This window comes from Sapajus apella, unplaced genomic scaffold, assembly GCF_009761245.1.
Source record: "Sapajus apella isolate SASKATOON/1434 unplaced genomic scaffold, GSC_monkey_1.0 scaffold5, whole genome shotgun sequence".
In the NCBI taxonomy this organism is placed as follows: Eukaryota; Metazoa; Chordata; class Mammalia; order Primates; family Cebidae; genus Sapajus; species Sapajus apella.
Window position 1 is genome coordinate 332,591 of NW_022436945.1, and position 26,876 is coordinate 359,466.

The 26,876-nt window shown below is 40.9% G+C and overlaps 1 protein-coding gene across 3 annotated transcripts in view; it reads right to left on the bottom strand.

Annotated features, from left to right (window-relative positions):
• Positions 1 to 25,954, bottom strand: part of CLNK (cytokine dependent hematopoietic cell linker) — a 198,974-nt gene extending 173,020 nt beyond the window's left edge. For all 3 annotated transcript variants that reach the window (XM_032272622.1, XM_032272611.1, XM_032272617.1), the window contains exons 1-2: positions 25,670 to 25,954; positions 10,646 to 10,698 (exon numbers count right to left, since the gene is read on the bottom strand). In XM_032272622.1, the coding sequence (XP_032128513.1) occupies positions 10,646 to 10,656 (11 nt within the window). In that variant the 5' untranslated portion in view covers positions 10,657 to 10,698; positions 25,670 to 25,954. The remainder of the gene's footprint in view (positions 1 to 10,645; positions 10,699 to 25,669) is intronic.
• Between the last annotated feature and the right edge of the window lie 922 nt (positions 25,955 to 26,876).

Consider the following 26,876-nt stretch of genomic DNA (forward strand, 5'->3'; position numbering starts at 1 on the left):
TCCTTGTTGGAGATGAGCAGTTGTGAACATGAAAGGTGGAATGAAAACATCAAAATTAACGGTAATTTATAAAAACCAAGAATCTACACACATATCTAATACATTTTATTGTTTTTTATGCCTCATGCATATTTTATTACTATTCTTTGTATCTAATCAATATTTAAAACAATTGAAAAAATAAAGGAGAAAATGAAACCTTGACAAAGCCGGTAGAGAAATACTTCATGCTTCTTCTTCATGAAACTCCTCGGATCTTTGCAGATAGAATTCTTAGAAAATTCTACGGAAGATGAACTGGATGTAGAATTTTCATTATTCACAGATTTTTTTGTTCAAACAAACAACAATGGCAGCAAATGGCAGCACAAATGCCTCTAATTGCAGCCTACCCAAAAGGAAGCATTTCAGGGCAGCAGAATCCATCCCGCCAACACAGGATTTTAAAAATTGCCCGTCAGATTCAGCCCTTTATTCTCTGATTTTGCACTGCAGCTTCTTCTTTTCCCCACCAATCGAGAGATAGGAAATCAAATTCCACCATCTATCCTAAGTAGTTCGAATTATCTCTCCAATTACTCAGAATGAGCTTTTGAGCGACATAAGTCAAATTATCAATCTTAATGTTATTCTTTACAGTAAATCTGGGTAGAAGTTCTCCAGCTGCTGTAATTACTTGAGAAAATCTATCTCCACTGTCTTCTTCCATTTGCTGCTTGGTAACATCCCATTGTTCAAGGTCAGCTCACATCACTGCCTCTGTGAGGAAGTCTCCTCTACTGCCACCACACCCCTTCCCAATATTTGCTCCCAGGAGAATAACCACTCACTCCTCTGTGTCCCCTTAGCACACTGCATGCACTCAGAACAGACGACCTCTTATTAGCATCCTGCTCTCCCACTCTCACTTGCTGATTTATTGTTATTCTCACCTACAATGAATGTTCTTCATGGTGGAATATCAAGCCCTATGAATCTTTAAATTGTATCCTGAATATCTAACAGGAAAGGTCCTTGCCTAAAGCGTTGACTGTGATGATGATATAAACAGCAGACAACATGTTTCAGTCATCTGTTGCTTCCTAACACACCACTCCCAAACAGTGGCTTAAAATGACGATTTATTTTTTATCTCTCCTGGTTTTCAGCTGGTGGTTTCCTCTAGGGTTCTCTGGTGCTGTTTCATTCAGATGGTTATTTCAGGGCTGAATTGAGCTGAACGTCCAGACTGGATCCTTGGTTCTCGAGGTGGGTGCCTAGTGCCACCAGCCTCTCTATCTCTCCACAGGGTGTCTCCCCAGGGCTTCTTCACAAGGCTTGGGTGTCTTCACAGTAGGGCGGTCACAGCGCATGACTTTGGTGGAAGCTGGCTTCTAAGGCAGGAAACAGAGCTGGCCAGACAGTTAAAGACTGCGCACAGACCTGACATAGTGTCCCTTCTGTCACAGTCTGTTGGTCACAACAGCTGTAGGCCCATGCAAATTAAGCAGGGTGGAGAAAAAGATTCGTCATTGAATGAGGAGTGTCCAGGATACACTGCAGAAAAGCATGTGGGGTGGGATACATTTTTGTAGCCACCTCTGGAAAGTGTTAAGCTGGTGTCAAAGTAATCATGGTTTTTGCTACTGGACAGGGGAAATGTGGCACATATACACCATGGAATATTATGCAGCCATCAAAAACGATGAGTTTGTGTCCTTTGCAGGGACATGGATGAACCTGGAACCATCATTCTCAGCAAACGGACACAAGAGCAGAAAATCAAACACTGTATGTTCTCACTCATAGGTGGGTGTTGAACAATGAGAACACATGGACACAGGGAGGGGAGCATCACACACTGGGGTCCGTAGGGGAGAAATAGGGGAGGGAGAGCGGGAGGTGGGGAGTTGAGGAGAGATAGCATGGGGAGAAATGCCAGATATAGGTGATGGGGAGGAAGGCAGCAAATCACACTGCCACATGTGTACCTATGCAACTATCTTGCATGTTCTTCACATGTACCCCAAAACCTAAAATGCAATGAAAAATAAAATAAAATAAAATAAAAGTAATTGCCCATTTGGGGAGTGAGTTGGGTGGATTACCTGAGGTCAGGAGTTTGAGCCTGGCCAACATGGTGAAACCCTGTCTCTACTAAAAATACAAAAAATGGGCTGGGTGTAGTGGTAGGCACCTATAATCCCAGCTACTTGGGAGGCTGAGGCAGGAAAATTGCTTGAACCCAGGAGGCAAAGGTTGAGTGAGCTGAGATCGTGCTACTGTACTCCAGCCTGGGCAAGAAGAGTAAAACTCCATTTCAACAAAACAAAATAAAAGAAAACAAAAAACAAACAAATCAAAAAACAGTAGTTGCTAAAATTGTGATTACTTTTGAACCAACCTGATTCAATTGGCTACAGCACCTATGGCATGCTCCCTATGTGCCAGACACAGCGCTACACATCTTGTATACATTAGATCACTTAATTTTCTCAACAACCCTTTGAGATAGTTACTATTTCATTTAATAAAGAAAATGAGGCTCAGAGGGGCTAAGTTCCTAAAATGTCACAGCTCCGTTGGCACATGGTACAACCAATATTTCTGTCGGATTACTACAGAGTGATACTTCTATTGAAGTATTTGTTCTTCCCACCATGGGAGAAATAAATATTTGACTTTATCTCTTGTTTCATGGATTACCTCAACAGAATCCTTTCTGACCTCTCTCAGAAAAAATCCTCCCCACCCCCACAAAATAATATAGAGAAGAACGGAAGGCAAGAATGAAAAGCCAAGCTGGAGGCAACTGATACCTGGCTATGGTAAGGACTCCTCTCCTCTTACTGTGATCTGGTCTCTCTTTACCAGGAATTCTGAAATTTTAGGCATCTAGAGCTCCAGGAATTCCTTTTTTTCCCCTTTCCAATGGATACATTTTCTAGGACTTCCTGATATTGGCCCCAAATCATATTAATTCAAAACTTCCAGCAATCATTTTACAATTTTGCTATCAGGTGTACTTGCACTTGACCAAAATTTTCCTGAAGTCAGCTTTTCTACCTTCTTATGTCTCATCTGTAGGGGAATGTTGGGTTAATGTAAATTATAGACATGCAAATGACCAATGGTGTGGACTCCATGGGTCAAATAGCAACCATAAATGCTGGACCTTATTACTGATTGCCCTGTATGTTTTTATAATCAAATACTACTCTATTATAAACTGTCATTATGGCTCAGGCTCTCTAAACACTGGCTTAGCTCACAATATTTTCTAGGATGATTGTTTTTCCTTAGTTCCATGTAATTAAACACAGCCTCTTAATATTTGGGCATGGTTATGTTAATTGAATTTGTCAAATTAGTTCATGAGTTGCATTGTTTTCCTGCAGTGGAAGAATATAAAATATGGGATGCCTAGGGGATGAAAGATTGCATAGCTGTAAAATGACTATAGTAACATTGGGAAACATTATACATATGATACATCAAGTTAAAAGCAAAACAGAATGCATAGTTGTACTGGAAAGTCTGAAAAAAAAATCGAATACTGTTTACCATTTTTCAGTGATTCAATTAGTGCTAGTTTCCTTTAATGTATATATTTTTGTACCTTAAATGTTCTACAAAGAATACACATTATTTATATGATAACAATAAACTCATGTGTTAAATATATCAGAGCCTTTACTATTCTTTGTGACATTTTCAAAGACCATAATGATGGAAACTCTAACCTGTGGACAGTCAGCAGGAGAATTTGTTCAGCTGGAAGTTTCCCAAGTGGTGCTAAGCTGGTTAAGTCAACTAGTTCTATCAGCAGCTGGTAATCTCGCCAGTAAGAGAGAGAGAAGGCTATCTTAAAATCTTCTATTCCCTCATCACCAACCATCTTTATTGAATCCCAAAGCCAACCACACCTGCTGCTCCTGCTCCTAACACTGGCCATGTCTGCAACCTCTGGCAAAGTCTCTCTCTGGATCTGAGCTATGTTCCCTCACAGCTTGCAGCTTTTTAATTACCAGCCAACCATGAAGTTGAATCCTACCTATGTGACTTTCATAGCATCAGAGGACAGGCCCGGTTGGCCCAAGAGTTGGATCATAATTACTTCTGGGTAACTAGGAGGGCAGCCATACTGACTACACAGCTGGGTGTAGGACTCTGATCTCAGGGTGCCAAAATTGCTGGTTCTCATTTTCCCTAGATTCAGTGGGATTTGCACTTATTTATTCCAGCAAATCAAAATGAAGGTACCCCTGGTGGTCGAAAGCAGGGGTTGTTCACACATGTCATGAAGGCAAATAATGATCTGGAGTTTACATGGAGTTTTATCATTCATACACACAGAGAGAAGTATCATCTATTGGACATCTCCTGTGTGCCAGACATTGAGTCCTCTCAAGAGGAGCTGATATACATCCCCACCTAGGGATTGAATACATTTTATTGTGCAAGGTTTCAAAGAGAAAATAGGCTTCTAATGAGCAAAACCGTCATTCACTCGGGTGATGTATCTGTGATGAGAAATACACAAGCAAGATGTTTTTAATCACTACGTCTTATGACATAACACCACAGATATTGGAGTTAGAAATATGTCAGTTTTACTCCTGAACCTGAATTTGGGAAAGTTGTTCTTATGTGGCAATACGGAAGGCTGTTTTAGTGCTGAGCAGTCAAGAGAGTATGACACAGATCCTCGTGGAAAATGACTAGCACGGTACCTGGCATGTCAGGGAGGGTCAACAATTTCTGTATTCTTTTCACTCTTTTTCTCAAAGGGAGACACTGAATTCAAGTGAGAAAAATATTGCAGAGATATATCACTGTTTTTGACTAAGAAAATGTAAAACGTCAATGATTAACATTGACTTGAAAGTGGCTTTGTTGACATCAGTACAAAGAGGAATTTTCTTACTGTTTTTTAAGTCATAACCTCAGAAGAGGTCATCTCTTTTTCCAGAAGAGTGTTTGAGAAGATTCTCAATTCTGTCTCACAGAGCTATTGCTAAGGACATTATAACCATGTGTGTAAGGTGGAATTCTATACCTCTAGGACTCTGTCTACCTCTAAATCTCTACCGCTATTTTATTGCTTTGTTTACCATCAAAATTCTTTCCAAAACAAGCAAATAGGAAATACATACTCCCTATGCAAGAAAAGAAGTGCTAGGTTATTACTATATAATTTGAACTCATGTTCCTACATAGTATTAGACAATTAGGGTAGAGTTAGCAAATGTGCGCTACATATACAGTGTTGTCAGCTGGGGAGCACCACAGCACTGTCTGCTCTAATACTCCTACAGTATATAGTGTTAAGTTTAATCTTGGTGATAAAACTGCCTCATAAAACTCTATAGGTAACAACTTAAACGTCCAACACCAAGGGCAAGATAAAATAAACTGCCAGATAAAATACAGGTTTGCCATCCTTGATCCAAATCCCTGGGGCCAGGAATTCAGAATATTGTGGATGTTAGAAAAGTAACAGAGTGCTTGTGCTGTACACTATGTAATATTTCTAGTGAAGACTGGAACAAACCTCTGGTTATTAAACATGCTGATATTTCTGTAATGAAACATGCGATAGATTAATTAGGATGAATGAAGGACTTACATTAGCTTGTTGCATGTCAGGTTCTGTGAAATTCGCTATAAAGACCTTTCAGTTTTTCAAAGCCTTTTGACTTTGAAATTATGGAGAAGGGGTGGTAAACCTCATTTAAGTCATAGCTTCAAAACACCATGATTCTAAAGAAAATTTAATCATGTAGGACAATACTCAGAAAACGAAACATTATTATTAAGTGAATGACTTAAAACAATGAGTTTTAAAAGTAGATTTTCTAAAATTTTAAGATATTACATATAGATATAGAAAAATGAACTAAGACAACTGTAGCAAGTTAGTGCTGGGTGTTAGGATAATTGGTAATTTTTATTTTCTTCTGTGTATTTTTGTGCATTTTCTAAAATTTCCATCAGTACTGGGGATAATTTCACCAATGAACAAAACAAGATTAGTAACTGTTTAAGCCTTATTTCAAAGTGGACACTCTGGAGACCCTTCCTCTCTGATCTATCCCCAATCTGGTATGTACAAGAGTGTCACTGTGTTTCACTCAAATTTCCAAAAGAGCCTGGCTGGCGAAAGAGGCGGAAGCAATCACTTGGGTGACTTTGTCTCTTCCAAAGCACTCAGAGCCACAGCGTCAAGGTTCTTATCAGTCCTGTCCAGAATGATGAAGAGGTTCTGGAAACCAAACCCCAAGATGCCCTTATCCAACCCCTGTGGTGTAATGAGGCCACTGCTGAGTCTGTCTACTCTTCTCTAACAGCATCCAGGAATGAGGCTTTCTGCAGTTTAATGCATTGCTAGGGAAGCTGCAACTTTCATTGCACGGAAGTCAGTGAAAAATAGCCTGCTAATTTCAGAAGCAATTTAGAATCACATCTACAGAACCTCTTCTTAGTACTTGTGGAGTTTTCTCATCACTCTCTATGTAATACTGAAATAATTCTCTTTACATATGGCTAATGTTCTTTGAGGGCAGAGACTAGATCTTATTCATCTTTATAAATGAGGTGTGTGAAATGTATACTCAATAAATAAATGCTTTTGACTGATACAATCATATACAAATATGTGTGCCTATGCTTGTATTGTGAGACCCCTAAGCCCAATGACACTTAGATAGGTTCACATAACTGTGTACATGTATAATATGTATTTCTATATCATCCACTTATTTGTACTTATTAATTTATTCATTGTAAAAGTGCTTAATGAGAGATACTCCTATGATTTAAATGTTTTTGAACCCCTTAAATTCATATGTTGAAAGCTAATCACCAAGGTAATAGTATTAAAAGATGGGGCTTTTGGGGGGTGATTATGCCAAGAGGGCAAAACTCCCCTGAAATGAGGTTAGTACCCTTATAAAAAAGGTCCCAGATACATTCCTTCCCTTCTTTACCATGTGAAGACACAGCAAAAAAAAACAGCTATCTATGAACCAGGAAGTAATCTCACCAGACACAAAACCTGCTGGCCCCATGTGTCTGGACTTCCCAGCTTCCAGAACTGTGAGCAATAAAATTCTGTTGTTTCTGAGTTACCTAGTCTGAGCTATTTTGCTATAGCAGCCTGAGAAGACTAAGACAGTAAGGAATTAGTTGTAGTTACAAAGTCTGCTTAGGAGTCCAGGTTATAGAATTGTGAGGCATTATTCCACAAAAGCGGCCGTAGATTACATTGAGTTGAGCATTAACAAATAAAAGACAAGACTGATATCCAACTATTCTGGTTTCTTTGCTTTGGGGAAGGACATTGAAATTGTTCTTGTTTAAAGCCTCCCTGATGATTCTAATATTCCTTCGGGTTTAAAATCTACTCCCTTGAATTGTCTGGGCTAATAATTTTGACAGAGGAGGTGAGTACTACCTCACAAGCCACAGCAAAACAAAAACCTCTGTGTGTGCGGTGATGCGGGGCACACGTTTCCAAAGGACACTCACACCCAGCCCCATATGTGGCTGCCTTCTCTGAGTCATGCCTTGGCAACTACTGTCGATAAGTTCTCAAGTGTGCTGGAAAGGAAACGGTGCTGGGAACTCCCATTCTAGTTCAGCACTTCTCAGGCTTTAATGTGTCCAGGAATCAACTGAGGATCTTGTAAAAGTATGGATTCCGACTCAGCATGCCTGGGCTAGGCTGTAGCAGCTGGGATTCTGCATTTCTAGCAAGCTCCCTGGTGATACTTTCACTGCTGTCATGCCGTCTGCACTTAGATCAACATCATCTTCCAGCTCAGGACACCCTGCACGGGAAACCTGAAGGTGGAGAATAAAATGTGGAGTGTACTAGGGCATCTTACCTTTCATTTGGAGAGTGCCAGCTTATGCATTTCTCTTTAATGTGTAAGTGTACTGGCAGGGGGGATGGTGCAGGGGGAATTCTAATTTTAATATTTGCTTTTCACTTTGGGACAGGCCAGCAGCAATCCCATGTGGATCGACTGGGTTGAGGCTGCACAAGAGGAAAGAGTAAAGAAGAGATTGGGATTAGGGAAGAAAAAAGATGCCCTGAGCTTTGGGAAAGAATTATTTGTCAAGGCAGGTGCCTAATGTTGAGGTGTCAGATAGTCAAGTGTGTAGGCTCCACGTGAACTCATCCTAATGAGAGGAAGCCAATGCTTGTGAAATGGTGATGGTTTGACTGTCCTCTGGTCTACGCATTGCCTGCTTCAGATCTAATGTGACTGTAAAGCTGAAACCACAAAGCTTCCCTCTGGAAAGTTTCAAGGGAGACCAACTCCCTGGCTAAAAACCAAAGCCACTGAAAGGCCTCATAAAAGGGGAAAACCTCTCCTCTTATGTAAGAGGCCCTTGGCACAGGGTGGAATTATTAAAAGACATAGAAGCAGAGACGGAAGGGGTGGGAATCTCAGCTACAAAGCCAGGCAGATGCTCCTGGCAAATATTGCCAGATTTTCAAAGCCATCCCACACGGCCCCCTAAGAGAGGAGAGAGTGTGAAGATATGCCTGCTGCCGTGGACTGAATGGTGGCCCTACCACACATCCACATCCAGAGGACAGAGTGTGAAGATATGCCTGCTGCCGTGGACTGAATGGTGGCCCTACCACACATCCACATCCAAATCCCTGTTGCTTGTGAATGTGACCCTGTTTGGAAAATGTGCAGATGTTGTTAAGGATCTTGGTAAGAAATCATTCTGACTATCCAGGTGACCCTTAAATCCAATGACAAATATCTTTATATCAGACAGCCAGAGGGAGAGTTGAGGTGAGAAGAAGAAAACATGGCCACAGAGGAGAAGGTCATGTGAAATGGAGGCAGAGAACGAAGTGATGTGGCCACAGGCAAGGAAAGCCAGAAGCCTCTGGGAACTGGATGAGACCAGGAATGATTCTTCCCTTGAGACTTTGGGGGAAGAAAGGCCCTGCCGACCTCTTAATTTTGAATTTCTACCTCCTAGAACTGTATGCAAGCAGAGTCCTCCTGTTTTAAGCCACGCATGTGGTGATAATTTGTTAGAGCAGACCAGGACACAAATACATCTGCTGTGCTGGTTAGGCCATAAGCGCAAACCTCCAATTCATCTATCCTACAATGAAACTGCTGTTTGCCACGTTTATCCCCAATGCCAACCTTGAGTCAGAGAGTTCATCCCCTTTGTGGTGCAACCACAGGTTAACCAGCTCACCTGGATTGACATTAGCCCTGACTGCCTTTCTGGTGCTTTCTCCATTTCCCACTGTGGGGAGAAGAATGGAAGGAGCACTGAACAGGGAGTCAGACAGACTTGACTTCCAGCTCGACCTTCATCTCAATGCTCTGAGCCATCTCAGACAAGTCATCGAGACGAAGAAGCTAATCTTCCAGGGAGCTAGTGATACCTGCTGTATCCCTAGCCACCCAGTCCTGCTGTAAGGATCGAGGAGGAAAAGGTCATAACTCCTGGCAAAGAAGGGATGCTTGATGAGCTTAATTCTTACTTGAGTGAGGAGCCCATCTGTGGACTACATGCCAGGGAGCTCCTGCTATGCTGTTCATGGCAAGAGGAAGAACAGAAGCTCCAGACTTCTCATCCCTTGGGCCTGGTTGTGAATCAGGTCACTCCACCTGGACACCTGTGGGCATCCGTGGGTAGCTGAGATGCCAGGGCTGCCATAGCACCTGCTCTTTCCTCTGTCTTTTGGATCAGAGCCCTCCAGCCAGTGCCCACCTGCGAGATGCAGCCATTGCCTGGTTATCCTGCTCTGTCCCCTAGCCTTCCTCTAGGATCAAGACATCCACCCAGAAGCCAGGCTGTCCTACTCCCCAAGTCAGATTCTGCTTTTTAGAGGGTTAAGTAACTTCTTGCATATCCAGAGGGTTAGGATATCATCATTCTCCAGTATCATACAGATGTAAAATGACAGGGCAAGGGATTTGGTCTGCCTGACTTTGAAACTCACGCTCTTTCTAACACAATCACTCTGCTTTTCACACCACAGAGGAATAACAAAACTACCTTTCTGACTGGCAAAATAAAGCAAATAAATAGATAAGGAGATTAATTTTAAAACTGGTACACCAAACTGCCAATTTCAAGGTTCTTTTTTTCACTGTAAATATTTCTTAAACTTTTGAGTCCGGCTTTTCTTTTTTTTTTCTTATATGAAGACATCAAGGGTGGCATTTTTAAATTTCAGGCACAAATTTGGGTGTCTCAGACTGACCACACCACTTACTCTGGTTGTCCACAAAGAGAAAGGGACTCCAGGCTTGCTCCAGTGGGAAAAAGTGCACACCCCACTTCTTTTTACTTACTCCCTCACGCCCAGGGATGGAAAGTGACTGAGTGCTCTTCTAGCATCACGGTGCTGGGATATGTCGTCCCTGCACCACCACACACCCATGCTGGGTGAGAACCAGTGCTCTGTCAATAAGAAAATGCAGCTACTGGAAAAAGGAGTTTTCTGAACACCAAAGCCCACACTCTCAACCATGGCCTCTCAGGAAGTCCCCTTTCCATGGTGGGCAGAGGGGGCACAGCAGCATCATTTCTTAGTTCATCTTCCAGGAAATATGTCCTGTCTCAGCTAAGAAAAGGGAATTGGGGCTTGCAGTGATGCCATGGTACTTACTGCCTGTTCATAGTTCTTGGCACCCAGCAGATAAGAAGGATCTTCAACTCAGCCTGTGGAAACAAAAGCAAACTCGTTACTGGAACTTCCCCATCATGTTTTAATTCTGGGGAACAAGCCGCCGTTGCTTCTTGTTAAAATCGGATGCAGGTGCTGGTTTAGAGGAAACGACAGGAAGAGAATCAATCCAGGTCAAGAATTGGCTTATTTCTGGAACACTGTGGGGGAGGGGATTTCTTTCTCTGACAGGCTGTGTCCTCTTTCTGTCAGCATTCATCCCATCTGCCCCCAGGAGCTGAGCAACCATAAACTGAGCCTGGATTTCCCTGGCGTGCAATTGTGTGCTTCCCCTAGGCACCGAGGACACGTTAGCCAGGCTTGGCTGGCTCTGCTCTGAGCCAGAGCCTGCAGGAGAAGGGGTGCTTTTCATTTCCAAGTGTGACTTTACCATGAAATATTTATTGGAAGTCACAATTCTGTATCCCTTTACGTAGAATGCAACATTTTATTTGAGCCTTGTATTCACCCACATAGGAGAGATTATATTATTTACCATATAAATTAGCAGCAGAGATGCTGGGAGTATTCAGTAAGGGCTTCGTATCAATAATCACATATAATCTACTCAAAGACCCTGAGAGGTATAAAGGATATCAGCTGAGGTTCCAGCAAGAAACAGATGACACTGTCAAATTGGGTAATTTGAGTACGGCTTAATAAAGAGAACATTTAAAAGGTGTGGGCAGAGTAGAACGAATGAACAGGAGACAGTGAAGTATCTGGAAGTGGTAACATAAGGGTGCTGTCACATGCCTGGGTTTGGAGGGGTTTGGGGACCAGGTGGCCACTGGGACACAGAGACAGAGCTCTCTTTCTGGGTTGCAGGAAGCGGAGCTGTGGCTTTCAGTTGTGGGACATGCAGGGAGGGAGCTGTGGTGAGTGGAATGAAAATCTCCATCTCATGCTCCTTCTCCCCTGGATCTCCTGATGCTATCTCCCATTAGCTAAACTCAATAGGAAGCCAAGGGCGAGGAGCTATTAATATGGTTTAATATCCATCAAGTTCCCTGGGCTCCCAGCTGGGTGGAGTAGGGTAGACAGTGGGCTTCACAGTTAAGAATGAGATGCAGGAAGATTAAATTATGTGACCAAGAACATCCATATGCAATAAGAGCCGAGGTCCAGAGGACCCAGAAATTTCCATTTCCTAACCTGTCAGCATATGGCACCCCACTGCGCCTTAAGCATTTTTAGTATATTCTGCCACCCATCTATCCATTCATTCATTCATTCATCCATTTAGGAAACTACCATTTACTGAAAATTTACTTTGTGCAAATATTGAGCCCAGTGAGATGCAGCCTCTGCCCTTAAGCCATTTCTACAGTTTCTGCATCTCTCCATGATGGCTGTTGTTAAAATGTTTTGCAAAAAAAAGATGAATGTAAAACAAAACATAACAAATCCTCACTCTATCTTGAAGAGTCAGTCAAGGTGATCTTCATAGAGAGAATACTTGAGCTGCATCTTACCAGGTAAGTAAGTCTGGGTCTTCTGGGTTCAAAATTAAGGAAGGTGTTCCAAGCAAATGTAACATCATGTGTGAAGGTATGAAGATGTTACAATGCACATTGTGCCAGAGTGGCTTTGCACATTTTGGTGAAACTAGAAGGATCGGTAACTGGGATGTTGGTAGTGCCTGAGAAAGATCAAGGGAAAGTCCCTGGGATTGAGATGATCAAGGATCACGCTTGCCAGGAGATGGGATTTGAACTTGAACTGTGTGATCTTCAACCCATACTGGCAACCCATACTACAGAACTTGAACTAAGCTCTATGTCCTCCAATACCCTGTGTATTTTCCTCTGCCCTCACCCCCATGCCTCATCCCCTCATCTTATGCTTGTAGGTCAATATTGACAGCAGGGACAGGGGAGGTGGCTGTTAGGCTTTCATTCACAGATGGCCCGGTGTGGACAGTGTGTAGAGTGTCTAGCTCACGGTTTCCTTTGGAAGTCATCTCCATCCTGGTGGTGGGAAAGAGGACTTGAACCTTCATTAGTGTAATATAAAGAAGGCACACCAAATACTGGAAGGTCCCTGGACTGGAAGTTGAGAGACCTCCGTTCAGTTCCAGTGCTGTCATTAACTAGCTGTGTGGCCTTGAAGGACCACTTGGCCTCTCCTAGTTAATAAATAGTAGTATCAGTATCTTTCTTTTACAGCCTGTCTTAAGTGTGAAATAAATTGATGCATATGAAAATGTCTTACAAACTATGAAATGTTATGAAATGCAGGTATGCAATTACTTGTACAACAAAGCAATGTTTGCAAGTTGCTTTAACATCAGTCATGTTATATTTGGGTTTGTAGGGTTATTGTGCCAATTTTTGAATATTAATATTTATAGAGATTAAATTACTTGATTACAGTCATACAGGACAAATTCATCCCTTATCTCTTAAGGGCATCTACCACGTGCCCAGGGCGTGGTGGCTTATGCCTGTAATCCCAGCACTTTGGGAGGCCAAGGCGGGTGGAGCACAAGGTCAAGGGATCCAGACCAGCCTGGCCAACACGGTAAAACCCCGTCTCTACTAAAAATACAAAATTAGCCAGGTGTGGTGACACATGTCTGTAATCCTAGCTACTGGGGAGACTGAGGCAGGAGAATAGCTTGAACCCGGGAGTTGGAGGTTGCAGTGAGCCAAGATGGCGCCACTGCACTCCAGCCTGGCAAAAGCAAGAATCTGTCTCAAAAAAAAAAAAAAAAAAAGAGTACCTGCTGCTGAATGGTAGCTGCTTATACAGCTACTCCATTCTTTTGAATGCATTAAGTAGCATTAACATAGGACAAAATCAATCCGTCTTTATGGAGGGCTCCCTGCATGCCTGGCTCTTGGCCAGTTATCATGTACAGATAAGGGGACCACAGATGCAGGACAGTTCTCTACAAGGCTTATTGCCTCAAATTAGATGTCTGGCAAGGTGGCCAGGGAAACTGCTTTCCAGCCCCAGCCCTGCCATGCACCACGTAGCTTTGAGTAAGGCATTGGAGCTCCCTGGGATTTGGTTTCTTCACCTGAAAAATGAGCAGCTTAGGCCAAATAGATCTTTTTCAGCTCAAAGAAATGGAAGTAGTTTCATTAAAAAAATTACAATCCATCAATATTTGGTGACAAAAATGGTTTCAAAAGTTAAAGTATGCCATTATATTTCTTATATTTTATTGTCTTTTCCAATAGAGCTCTGTGCAGAGCCAAATTGCAGAAGATTCTGATAAATTGCCAATACATAGGATAGCAGGGATGGAAACTGGAGGGATCAGGGAGAAATCCTTAATTTTTGCCTTATATAAATTTCTGTATGTTATTTGATCGTTAACATCAGTGCTTATTAGACTTGTATCTTAAACTTTGAATAAAAGCTAAAAATATTTTATTAGTAGCTTTTGAGAGATGCAATTTATTGTATTAGAAGAGTTTAAAAATATAGAGAGAACCCAAATCCTTCCATCATTTTAAAGAGCAGAATTTGAGGCCGGCTGCAGTGGCTCATGCCTGTAATCCCAGCACTTTGGGAGGCCAAGGCAGGTGGATCACCTGAGGTCAGGAGTTTGAGACCAGCCTGGTCAATACGGTGAAACCCCATCTCTACTAAACATAGAAAACATTAGTCGGATGTGGTGGTGGGTGCCTGTAATCCCAGCTACTCGGGAGGCTGAGTAGGAGAATTCCTGGATCCAGGCGGAGGCTGCAGTGAGCTGAAATCGTGCCACTTCATGCCAGCCTGGGCAACAAGAACGAAGCTCCATCTCAAAAAAAAAAAAAAAAAAAAAAAAAAAGCAGAATTTGAGGTCTCAGCAACCCACGCCAGAGACTGAGCTAGCCACACAGTGTCATCAGCAAGACAAGAGAGGCCTTCTACAGGGCAAAGAGCTGTGCTCTACTCAGAATGGCTGACACACTGACAGCACCACACTCTGATCTGATCTTAGTCATTGTGTAAAGGATGTGGTGAGTCAGTCAGAAAGAGTCTTAGGTTCACCAGCTTTATGAAGGTAATACGTTATACACAATACAGGCCCTTCCCTTCCTGGTGTGTGCATTTTCAAAGACAAGGGAATGAACATAGATCACCTGTTATACATCCCCCCATCTCCCCAACTCAGTAACCTCACACAGTCTGTATTATCATCCTCATTTTATACAAAACCAAACTGAAATTCACAAAAGTTAAGTACTTGGCTCTACCTGGCTGAATACAGCCAGCTAGCATTTGAAGCCCACTGATCCTGATATGTTTTAGTTATAAAGGAAATAATGTATGATCATGGTCCATTTCTAAGACAAAGTGTCTTGAATAGGCTTAGGTCAGCAAACTACAAAAGAAATAGCTTTTCTTCCAACGTAGTTGCCCTCACCTGAACCAAAGAATTTTAGTCAAAGACAATAGTTTACTAGTATGCAATAGGTCACTTCGTCTATTCTTACCAGCCTGCCCAGTTACTTAGGTCATAAGTGAAATACTTAAAGAGCCCCTGAGCCAACTAGGATCGCAGTGCATTGTGGGGGGCTACAAAGTGCAGCCAGACAACCCTAAAAAAAGAACACCTAAAGCCCCTGCCTAACAATAAGTAGGTGATGTCACAGAAGATGGTAACCCCATAGCACTCATCCTATGAGGAAACTGGGGAGGGACCTGGGCACTATCGGATAAATTGCTTGTTGAGACTGTGCTGGGTGTGAGTGCATGCTAAATACAGGATGTTGCAACACTGCCATTAAAAGTCTCGCGTCTGCTGTTCTCCGGATCTCGGAGTCCATTCTTTGGGTTTGAACAGGTGAATTTGTTTCTCACAGTTATGCTTTGGAACAACCATTTAACCATTCTGAACCTCCACACGCTTATCTGTAAAATGGGGGTAACACAACAGCTACCTTTTAGCACTCTTATGAGGATTACATGAAAAAATACTATATCTAAGACACGGCTAAATAGTGATTATATGAACCTGAACTTGAAGATTAATTAAATGCCATATATCACTTTAAGTGACTTAAAGTGGCCCTGGATTTAGTTAGAAATGAAAGATGCTTGCCTGCTGCTAATACCCACTGATGGAGTCATAGAATCTTCTATCTGCCTGAGCTTTGGAATTACCTGGAAACCTTACAATATATAATGTCCCAAAAAGTTTGATTCAGTTGTACTAGGGAGAAGCCCAGGTATGGACATTGTCTCAATGTCCCAGGTATTTTAACAGGCAGGGAGACAGAACAGAGTGGGCATGAGTGTCATCCATTCCCTTCTCCATTTGCCCAGCACCACACTCCGGCAGCACCATGCACTGAACACACCTACGTTTTCTCATTCTCAGGGAAAGCACCAAATAATCACATGCTCATCCACTTTGCTTTCCAAACGCATCTTAAATAGACATTTAGGAAATGGCACTGCTTGCAAATAATCCTCTATATAGTTAGAGTTATTTTGGAGTCAATTTTTAGTGAAAAATTAAAAAAAAAAAACAACCTACCACATCCAAGCATTTAACAATTTGATCATGGAAAAGGTTTCTAATCATGTCAAGCATCAATTTCTCTACCAGGTCTTATTTATAGGCAGTGAGGAAGTAAAGTCCAGATTCTTGCAGTTGTACAGGGTAGAGTTTACTACTGTATCTGCAACTATTTATGAGGCTTTACTATGTCCCAATCACATTCCAGATACTAGGAATTACAGAGCACACGGCATGGTCTCTGCCATCACTGTGTTTATCTATTTTCTCCATAGTGCTATAGTGATTGTAATGGAGTGACATTAAATATGGACCTGTAAAAAAATAGAAGAATATAAGGTGTTATGGGAGCACAGAGAAAAATAAGCCCCAGAGGGATCTACATAGCTTCCTATCGAACAGTCTCTTACCCAGCTTTGCCACAACTCTCCTTAGCAGTAATCCCAACCCCCATGTGGGCCATGATAATGGAAGGGGAGGCAGGATCCCCAGCCTGTTGCTGTGGAGGCTCTGGAGCCCCAGCTTTCCAGGTCTTTCTTCAAGGGGCTTACTTTAAGATCTGACCCAGATCAAAGAGTGTATGGCCTCTTCTTGCCTTGATCAGGAGACCTTGAGAAGCTGGAATGCCCCAGAAACGGAGCACATCTCATGGTGTTTGTGCATTCACTTTCTATAGTAATTGAGGTATTTATTTCAGTTTCTCTTCCTGGTTAGGCTCAGAAATAAAGGCCATGCATAGCTCTCTCTGTCAAAGAGAAGTGACACTGGGGTGTCATCCATAGTTCTGCTTGTGGAATCTAGAGTCTCAGCAGGGCACTTGGCATTGGTGATATTAATAGGTCCACAGTCGATTCTGCCATGGGGAAGCTGAAAGAAGCTCTGAAGGTCTCAAGAGAAGACCACACCCTACCTTCAGGGACTCACCATCAGGGATGGACCAGGCAGAAAGAAAGGTGTTGGTTGGAGCAGTGTGGAGGTGCAAAGGAGCCCAGGGTCCTCCGGGAGTCCACAAGGAGAGGCTGCCTGTTTTCATGATGCCAGTTTTCTTCTCCAACAAGGAAAAACACCACTGTACTAAGTGCTAGATGCCAATGCAAATCTAATTGCAAATGCCAACATGGGCAATAAAATCGCCTGAGCGTACATCAGGCCCTAAAGCCTAGGCAAAAGAGCCAGAATATGCTCGTAATTAATTTACTTTGGGTTGAATCGCTGTGCTTTCATTTCGTTAATACAGTTCCCATATACTTTATAAACCCTGATCTGGAACTCTTTGGGGAACCAAAATGAACCCCAGTTTGAGAAGTGGTGTGTGTTGTCTCCATACAGGGCTCACTGTACTCTCTTCCAGGTATAACGGGGACCACATCAAAGAGAGGTGCACAGGGTGGCTCATATCCTGAGTAGAAAGACCCCCGTCTCAACCATCTATTGGGATCAAACAGTGTTACAGCTTTGGAGCTGATGGTCTCAATGATTATATTTGATTAACTCATTAAGTAAATTGTGGTTTGAAAAATGTTTTGTAAAGATAATGGATTTGATTTCATTGTTCAGCTGCCACTTAGGAGTGAGAACATGTGAGTGTTTGGTTTTCTGTCCCAGTGTTAGTTTGCTGAGAATGACGGCCTCTAGCTCCATCCATACCCATGTCCATGTCCACGAGAACACATGGGCACAAGGAGGGGAACATCACACATTGGATACTGTTGTGGGGAGGGGGCAAAGGAAGGGAGAGCATTAGGACAAATACCTAATGCACGCGCCTAAAACCTGGATGATGGGTTGATGGATGCAGTAAACCACCATGGCACATGTATACCTACGTAACAAAACTGTATGTTCCGCATGTGAATCCTAGAACTTAAAGTATATATATATATATAAAAGAGGTAATAGATTTGAGGGTTAAAAAAGCACACCTATATTTTAGAAAACTAAAATAAAGAAAATAGCATTCTGCAGATGAAAGTATCCATAAGATTTCTGAAGAACATACATTCGATTTGGGAATTAAAACCCTGATGGCTGCTTCTGAGCTCAGAACCCACCTGGGGTCTCAGTGAATGTGTTAGGAGGCACAGCCTTGTTTTATAAATAGGCTGGATTTTGATGTGTGTCTTAATCCAAAAATAATGAATACCCTTATGGTATCACAAGCAGTTTAAACAATTGGAAATGCGTAATGCAACAAATCGCATTTCCCTGTTATCCTTGAGAACTCTTGCTATCCACTGGGAATTCACCAGTACTACCAAACTGAGCTTGCAAAGAGACATTTATCATAAATAATGCTGCTGCATTTCACCTGATCCAAAATTAATATTTCATGAAGAAAAAAATTCTTTTAGGGTAAAGAAATTATTTTGCTCCCAAACATTACTTACTTATTCCTAGAAGATAATGCTTATAAAAATACTGGCCCCAGTTTATTTTAAAGCTTAGGAAACATCATTCTAATAATAGCCACAACATACCTTCTAGATATAGGAAATGACCAAAAGCAAACTGTGAATGGCTAAAGAAACGCTTTGAATGAATCAGGAAGGTAGGAGGTAGCTGTGCAGTTAAATCTGGGTCAAGGCTGGAGAATAAGGTCTATATTAAGGCTGAAGGCTTTTTTTTCTCATCAAAACAGGAAAAAAGGAAAATAATATAAAACCCAAACAATACACATCTGACTTTTTCTACACAATCACATCACACATATCCAAAATGGTAAATGTCTTTTGGAATTGAGAAAGAGAGCAATTTGTGTATATTTGGAGAAGAGAACCAGTAGAGAGAGAGAGAGAGAGAGAGAGGGAGAGAGAGAGAGAGATTGTGTGTGTGTGTGTGTGTGTGTGTCTATGTGTGTCTGTGTTTGCCCACACATGTAGGAGCTTTGAGTAAACATGTTGCAATCAAGATTTCTCAGATGCAGGTTATATTCATTTGGTTACAATTCAGAGTTATATGTATTTTCTTTAATTTTCATATCGAAAATGAGAAAGTTACATTTTAGAGATGCTCATACTTAGAGGAAAATATATGCTGATTGGATTTCTAATTCTATACCCTGGTCAGGTCAATCAGCTAAATTTAATTAAATATAACATTTAATTTTATTGGATTTCCATTGAGTGGAGGCATTTGAAGTCAAAGGGATGGTTATTATAGATTTCCTTTTTTTTGAGGGGTAAGGGAAGCTGCTTTCCTAGTTTTTCTGCTATTATGTATGGCATATTTTTATGACATTTTACAACTGTCTTGGTAATGAACAACTTCCTTTAAGTATCTCAAGGCAGTGTGACTATGCATTCATTTTTTTATTTTAAATGATTTTGAAAACACTGTTAATGAACCGATACAATCTATAGTTTCTGAATTTATTAATCCTGTTGAGTTTTCTTTTAAAAAACCATTCGTTTTTTCTCTTGAGCTGTCTGATTCTGCAGAAAGAGTATTCTTCTTCAGTGGTAAGATTCTTTCTCTCTCTTATTCCATTTTGTGGTGAATAGACTCTTTCATTATCCCTTTTCTTGTTCATTTAGCTTTCTCATATTCCTTTCCTCCCTGTGTCCTTTATTTTTCTCCCTTCTCCTCCTCCTCCTCTTTTCCTTGGATCTTGCCTCTCTCTGCTCTTATTATTAAAGTGATTTTTCTGTTCATGTAAAGTGAGACTAGAAAAATAGTCTTTAAGTTTGCCAAAATCCTAACAGATATTATATTTTATTATTTTTAAGTTTACCTCTGTCTTGCCCCTATTTTTCTTTTTTTCTTTTTTCTTTTTTTGGCTTTCATAAATGATGGCAGAACCACACTGACAAGGGGCAGGTACTTCCAGCCCTGGATTAAATCAGAACATACCCAACTGTGGTTGTTCTTCCACTGATTGATTAATGCATTGAGGTGGTACTGAAAACAAATTTTAGAGAAAAAAAAGTATAAGAAAATAAACTAAGACTTAGGGATTGCTATTTATTTACCACAATTTACAGGCTGGTCCTTGGGTGAAGATGGGGTGAAGATAGATCCAGTGAACCCCACCATCCCCATGGGCATCTAAAAGCCAATGGCAAAAACACTGCAATTTTTTAAACAGTCATTTATTAAGCACCTGCTGTATGCTGGTGATTTTCTGAGGAGCTGTTTCATGATCAGGAGAGCCTGAAAAAATTTTCAGGGAAATTTAAAATCCAAAAGAGGAACACAAAAGTCCAGGTCGTCTAATCAAGACTGGAAAAAAGTAATACAATTTATAATGATGGTAATATGGTTTAGCTCTCTAGTCCCACCTACATCTCATCTCAATTAGTAATCCCTAGGTGCTGAGGGAGCGAGGGAGGTGGAGGTGATTGGAAAATGGTGGGGGGTCACCCATGATGTTCTCGTGATAGTGAGTGAGTTCTCAGGAGGTTTGATGGTTTTATAAGGCAGTTTTCCCTGCTCTCGCTCACTCCTCTCTCTTTTTCTGACTTAGGAAGAAGGTGCCTACTTCCCCTTCTGCCATGACTGTAAGTTTCCTGAGGCTTTTCCAGCCCTGCAGAACTGTGAGTCAATTAAACCTCTTTCCTTTATAAGGTACTCAATCTCAGGGAAGTTCTTTACAGCAGATGGAAAATGGACTAATACAAGTAATAATAATAATAATAATACCATTGACTGCTTACAAGAACTGTATGTAGGGCATTTTGTTTAATTTAGTTTCCGTTATACAGCAACTATCCAAATGACCTAGATTTTTCAGTATTGAACAATCTTGTCATTCTGTGCAGGAGATCTTTCCTGAGTCAAGCCAGTCCATCGAACAAATGCACAGTGTGAATCCAGATGAGATCATCTTTTCATCTGTAACTTCAAGTACATTTAGAACCTAACTCCTGAATTAAACTTCCCCTTGCATAATTAGCTATTTCTTTTTTCTTTTCTTTTATTCAGGATCACTTATCTAGCAAGATGGGAGTCAAGTCTTTCAGCCCAGTTGTGCAGAATTATACAGCGAATTCTGCAACTTGAGTCTTAGTTTCTCTAACCTGAACGATGAAGCTACGACAGTGCTCATCCTTCTTTGCTCACAGGATTACTTTGAAGACCAAATGAGATGATGAAAGTGAAAGCACTTTGTAAAGTATAAACTGCTATGCAAGTATAGTTTCTCAGATAATTACTGAATAATTTCTATGTATCTGTGCCATGAAGGACTCTGAAAATTTAAGATTGGCGAGGAGGATATTCCAAAAGAATTTCTATCATTTTTCATTAAATCTTAACATTTTCAGAGGATTAGTACATTTGAGGAATTGTGAGACACCACCAAGGCTTTGATAGATGAATGATAAAAAATAAATAAGAATATGATAAATTAGCTTTCTGTAGAAATCACCTTAAAATAGGACTTCTTCAGGTCAAATTTCCTAAGAGAGGACAAAAGGCCAAGAATCTAAGGAAGGTTTGTTTAAATAGAAAATAAACTCACGATAAGAATGCTAACAATGATGATAATAGCCAATACCGTTTACTTTGTCCTTAACAATTGCCAAACACCATGATATGCATGTTTATGTACTAAATCCCATTTCTCACCACAAATTCAAGAAGTAGATATTTTTATTCCATTTTATAAAGGATAAACAGAGGTTCTGAGAAGTTAAATAACCATATTGCCAGGAAGTAACTGATTTCAAACCCAGGCTATCCACGTCTCAACAACTGGATGGCATGGTGCAGTGAAAAGAGCATGTAGAGAACCAGAGTTTGTGATGGGGACAGTGTGGAGGTGTCCTGTGTAAAACGCCCAGACAGATAAAGTTGATTGGGAGGTTCTCTAGACTTGCTCATGAGTGAGGACATCCTGGTATATAAATATTTGTAGGTAGCCATGGGGCGGACTGGCTTTCCAGGTGCCTACCAAGGCATCAGACCATCTACAGCTTAGCAAATCCAGCTATGGAAATGACACAGCTCTGACTTTGTGCTCACCAAGCTACTATCCAATAGCAAGTTAGTTTCCTGTGTACATTTGTCTTCTGGGAGGGAACATGCCAATCATCTGAACTTATAATTTGAGTACACTTGAACAAAATCACCAAAGATGGATGCACAGGCCAGCATGCCAGAGTGGACTGACCTCCTGAGCTCCACAAACTCTGTGTGGCTTGGATACAATTAGCCTTCTGGATCTGCAAAACTGATGGTGAAATGTGATTCCTTAGGCACTCCACAAAAATTCAGGCTTCTCAGAGTTTGGACCTGGGCTATTAGCCTCATCTTTATCTTAAACTAAATTGAACAGAGAACCTGTCATAGTTAAAGATTATGACCCAAACCCATGGATATTAAGATACTAACTTTTCATGCTGCATCTGGACTTTTTGGCTTATCTTAGTTCACATGACAAACCACAGTACCACTTAAACACAATGGGATTTTGATTCTCATGCATAAGTGTTTAGGAAGCAGTGTTTCAATTAGTATCACCCGTGAAATTTAAAAGAAACAACTAAAATACATAGTTGGCTAATGCTTGTGGTGTATCTGGGAGTTCCTAAAATTCCATTGACTAGTTTGGAAGACAGTGATGCTCTGCCCATGACCCTGGGCACACAAGCAGGACACTGATTACGCACCATGCAGAGAGCAGGAGCTCCGGGCCCAGGTGGACCTGGGCCTCATTTATGGCATATCTTGTTGTTCATTGCATGAAACAGACAATGTGTGGAGCCTTCCTGAACTTCAGAATCGGGTTTTGTAATGTAAGAATTAAGTACACCTTCTAAAAAATGAGAAATGATGAGTGTTTCTTGTCTAAAAACACTTAAATGGTAACCTATAAGTCACTGGTCTTTGGAAGACATTATTAAAATTAAGCAGAATAATCACAATAATTATTCCCAAATATTCTGCCCATAAGAGTAACAAACAATAAATAATAAACACAGAAAGCAGTCCTATAATAACTCCTTTTTTACAATTCTGGTTTGGTGTGTGTGTGTGTGGTTATTTTTTCTTTATTGCTGATATTTAACCTGATGCTCCTCAGTTTTGTTGGCAAAATCAGTGAATGTTTGGTTTAATATGTTAAAAATCATAAATATTTATATTCAAGTATTTATCTTTCTGGTTAATAATTTAGCCCCTTTGAACATTTTATGTCTCTCTCTTTGTCATGCTGGGGCGTTAGGTACAGCCTGGAAACTCTGCAGAACTAAAGTCTTGGCAGATGTTGTCAGTAGCTTGTGATAGTGGATATAACTGCTTCATGTATTAGGATCCAGAAAAAGATGCTTCTAGGTCTCTATTCTTCATGTGACTATGGGCATAACACCACACAGCCACCATTTATCCAGTTCCTGGCTGTCTCTTCTTTGTCAGACACTGTGTTCACATTTGCCCTCACTCTTACGGCAACACACAAAATGTATTCTTTCACCCAGTTTCAAATTACACAACACCAACAATAGCCAACTGAATATCTGAGTGGTTAAGCTACTTAGATAAAGTAAAACACTGAAGTCACACACTAGATTCATATCCATTTTTGATGATCGCAAAGCCCAGTTTCTTTCCATTTCACCATGTTGTCTATCCTCATCTTTTCTAAGCTTCAGTTTCATCTTTTAAATGCTCTAATGTGTGCTCTGCCTACTTCATTAAATTGTTAAGATCATTCAAGAAGAAAACATGTATTCATAGACCTAGATTACAGAAGTCTATACAACTATAGAATATTACTATTTTCTAATGAGATTAAAATACAATATGTGTAAACATATGTGTATTAATCAATTCCACGGTAATTGTGGGTATATTTTATGAAAACAAATCAGAGCCAATTTGGAGTGAGGAAAGGAAAGTAATGGAGAAAGAAGGCAACACTTATTAAATAACTACTAAATGTTAAGAATATACCATATTTCATGTAATATAAATGTTATATTATTGAGGCTAAATAATTGCCAATACAGGTTTTATATGATCTTACTCTATTAAAAAGATGCAGGAATTGTGGATCAGATATGAAGCAACATTCCTGGTACAAGTGACAGAGTCACGATCCTCACCATTTTGGTCAAGTGTCAAATCCTACAGTCTTTCTAAGACAGCACCTGAATTGTGGCAAAGTAAGCAAGAAACAGAAGCCCCTGGTGTTCAGGCCAGAGCTGGCTAAATGGTACAGAAAATTATAAGCATTGGCTTTCAAATGGTCTTGCCTATAGGGTCATCTGAGAGGGCTGGTTGGAAATAAGAAAGAAATACTACCATTTAGATGGTCGGTGTCAGAGACCATCCAGGAATGAGTTTAAGGATGAGCTCTGTGAAACTGCAGATCAACACTGTTCACCATTCCGATCAGTCAGTAAGGAAATCCAGTTTCCTTTTGAATTCTGTTACTGACATTAGTGACCAGACAACATTGCACCTATTACTTAGATAACTCAAGTTCTTCACCTGTAAACTGGGGAAAGTAATAGCCAACTTTCTAGGCCAGCAGGAGCTAGAGGTAAGTAAACGCCATTTACCTTTCCTGCTTCTCTAAGGCATATTGTATCTTAAACTTCTCAGAGGATTTCTGAAGCACTGTCATTTCTCTGGTAGGCCTTCAATTAACTAGGTCTACAATTGTCTTCTTGAAATTTGCAATGATTATTCCTGGTGGGTTGAGAGGCCCCTGGAAATCCAAAGAACAACACTTTTGAGATGCTGTGCCACAACATAAATGAAGAGAGACAGCCAGAAAAATAGCTAGGTAGGTAACAGACAAGTAACTCTGGCAATAGATTAAGCCAGATGAGTAACACTGTAAACTAATAAAAAGAGTATTGATAAAAAGTTTAGACATATCAACACCTTTTAAAATCAAAATATCTGTCTTTTGATGATAGTTATTTTCTTTTCTGTCTCACTCCAGTTTGCTTTATCCAAGAAAAACCAGGAAGAGACGACTCCTGGCTCTTTTCAAGAGTAAGGATTTAACCCCAACTTTAACCTCACTTTTGAGCTCCTTACTCGTGTGAGTGGAAAGATGCCTGCGTGATTCCAAAGTCTAAGTCTCCTCTACACCAAAGCAGAAAGAAAATCGTATTACTTCAGAAAATGTTAAAAATATATTTCCACAGGGCTCCAGGAGTTAACTTCTACTTTGAATGACCTACTTTGAATGGAGGCTTCCTTTCTAGGGGGCTTTCTTAATGAAGATCAGCCAGGAAAGCCAGCCATGGGGCCTGGTCTTTAGATTTCAGTTGCAAACAGTCAGGGAGTCCAAGCTCCAGGAAAAGAAAATTGAAAACATTTAGTCTTTCAATTTCCTATGGGTAGGTATCTTGATTCCCTCTCCCAAAGAATGAAAGAATCTTTAACAATTGAGTAAAGGGCTTTCTTCTTGCTCCTTTGATGCTATAGAGAAGGCCCAGACTTCCATGTTAGAAACACATTTTGGCTTGGTGCTCAGGTCTTTCCTATGATCATTTGTAATGAGATGACCATGAAATGCCCACTCAGACAAGCTGGCCTAACGAGTTTACCTGAACAGCGTGGAAGGCACCAAGGGCGCTGGGCTGAGGCGACCGTCTCCTGTGAGGGGGGAGGCAATGCAGAGACCTCGGGGGTGCTGGAAATTAGTAAGGCCGTGGGTTGAATTGTTCTCAATGCTGAGCAGTGCCCTTCAGCAGAAAACCTCCTGATAGGTCCCTTTTAGATTTGGTTTCCTGTGACATGCAGCCACAGACCTAAGAGTTCTGACCCAAAGGCCGGCAGGACTTCCTCTTCTTAGGTTGGAGTGCAATAAATGAAGCTTTCAGAGGCTAAAATTTTCCAAACCTAGTACCTGTTTCCTCTTCTGGGGACTTGACATTCTAGTTTTATGTAAATTGATGCTGAATTTCATAACAAACTCCAACATTATTTACAATAAATTCAAAGGTAGAGGTTTATATTTCCTTGGGTAAATAACTCTGGTTTTGGCTTAACATACACCCCAAGGAAAACAGTAAAATAAGCACTCAATGAATGCTAATTACGAGTCAGTCACATTGCTAAGCAACTTGCCAGCATTATCCCCCTTAATCTTACTAATAACCGTGTAAGGAACCTACTTTAAACCCAATTTTGTAATTGTGAGCACTGAACACTAAGGAGACTGGAGTAATTTAACCACTTTATCAATTAGCTTTTGCTGCATCAGGGGCTTAAAGTGGTAACCATTTTATTTAGTTCATGATTGTGTGTGTGTCGCTTGCTCATTTCTTTTGGTCTGGACCTATATTAATTTTCTAGGGTTTTCATAAAAAAGTCCTGAGCACTGAATGGCTAACAAAACATAAGTTCAAACTGTATTGTCTCACAGTTCTAGCCTCTGGAATTCTGAGATCAAGGTGTCAGCAGGGTCGGTTCCTCCTGAGGGCTGTAAGGCAGGATCTGTTCCAGGCCTTTATCCGTGGCTTGTGGGTGTCTTTGCATCCTTGCTTTTGTGTTTACGTGGCATTCCTTCTGTGTCTGTCCAAATTTCCCCTTCTTAATCAGGACAGAAGCCATGGTGAATGATGTCTCACCCTGATTATCTGATTTTAACTTGATTACCTCTTTAAAGACCCTGTCTCTAAGTCAGATGGCATTCTGAGGTATTGGGGGGTTAAGACTTTAACAAATGAATTTTAACAGGAACATATTTGACCCATAATGAGACTTGATCAACTGATCTGTGCTAGTGGGTTGGGAGGCAGTTGGATGATC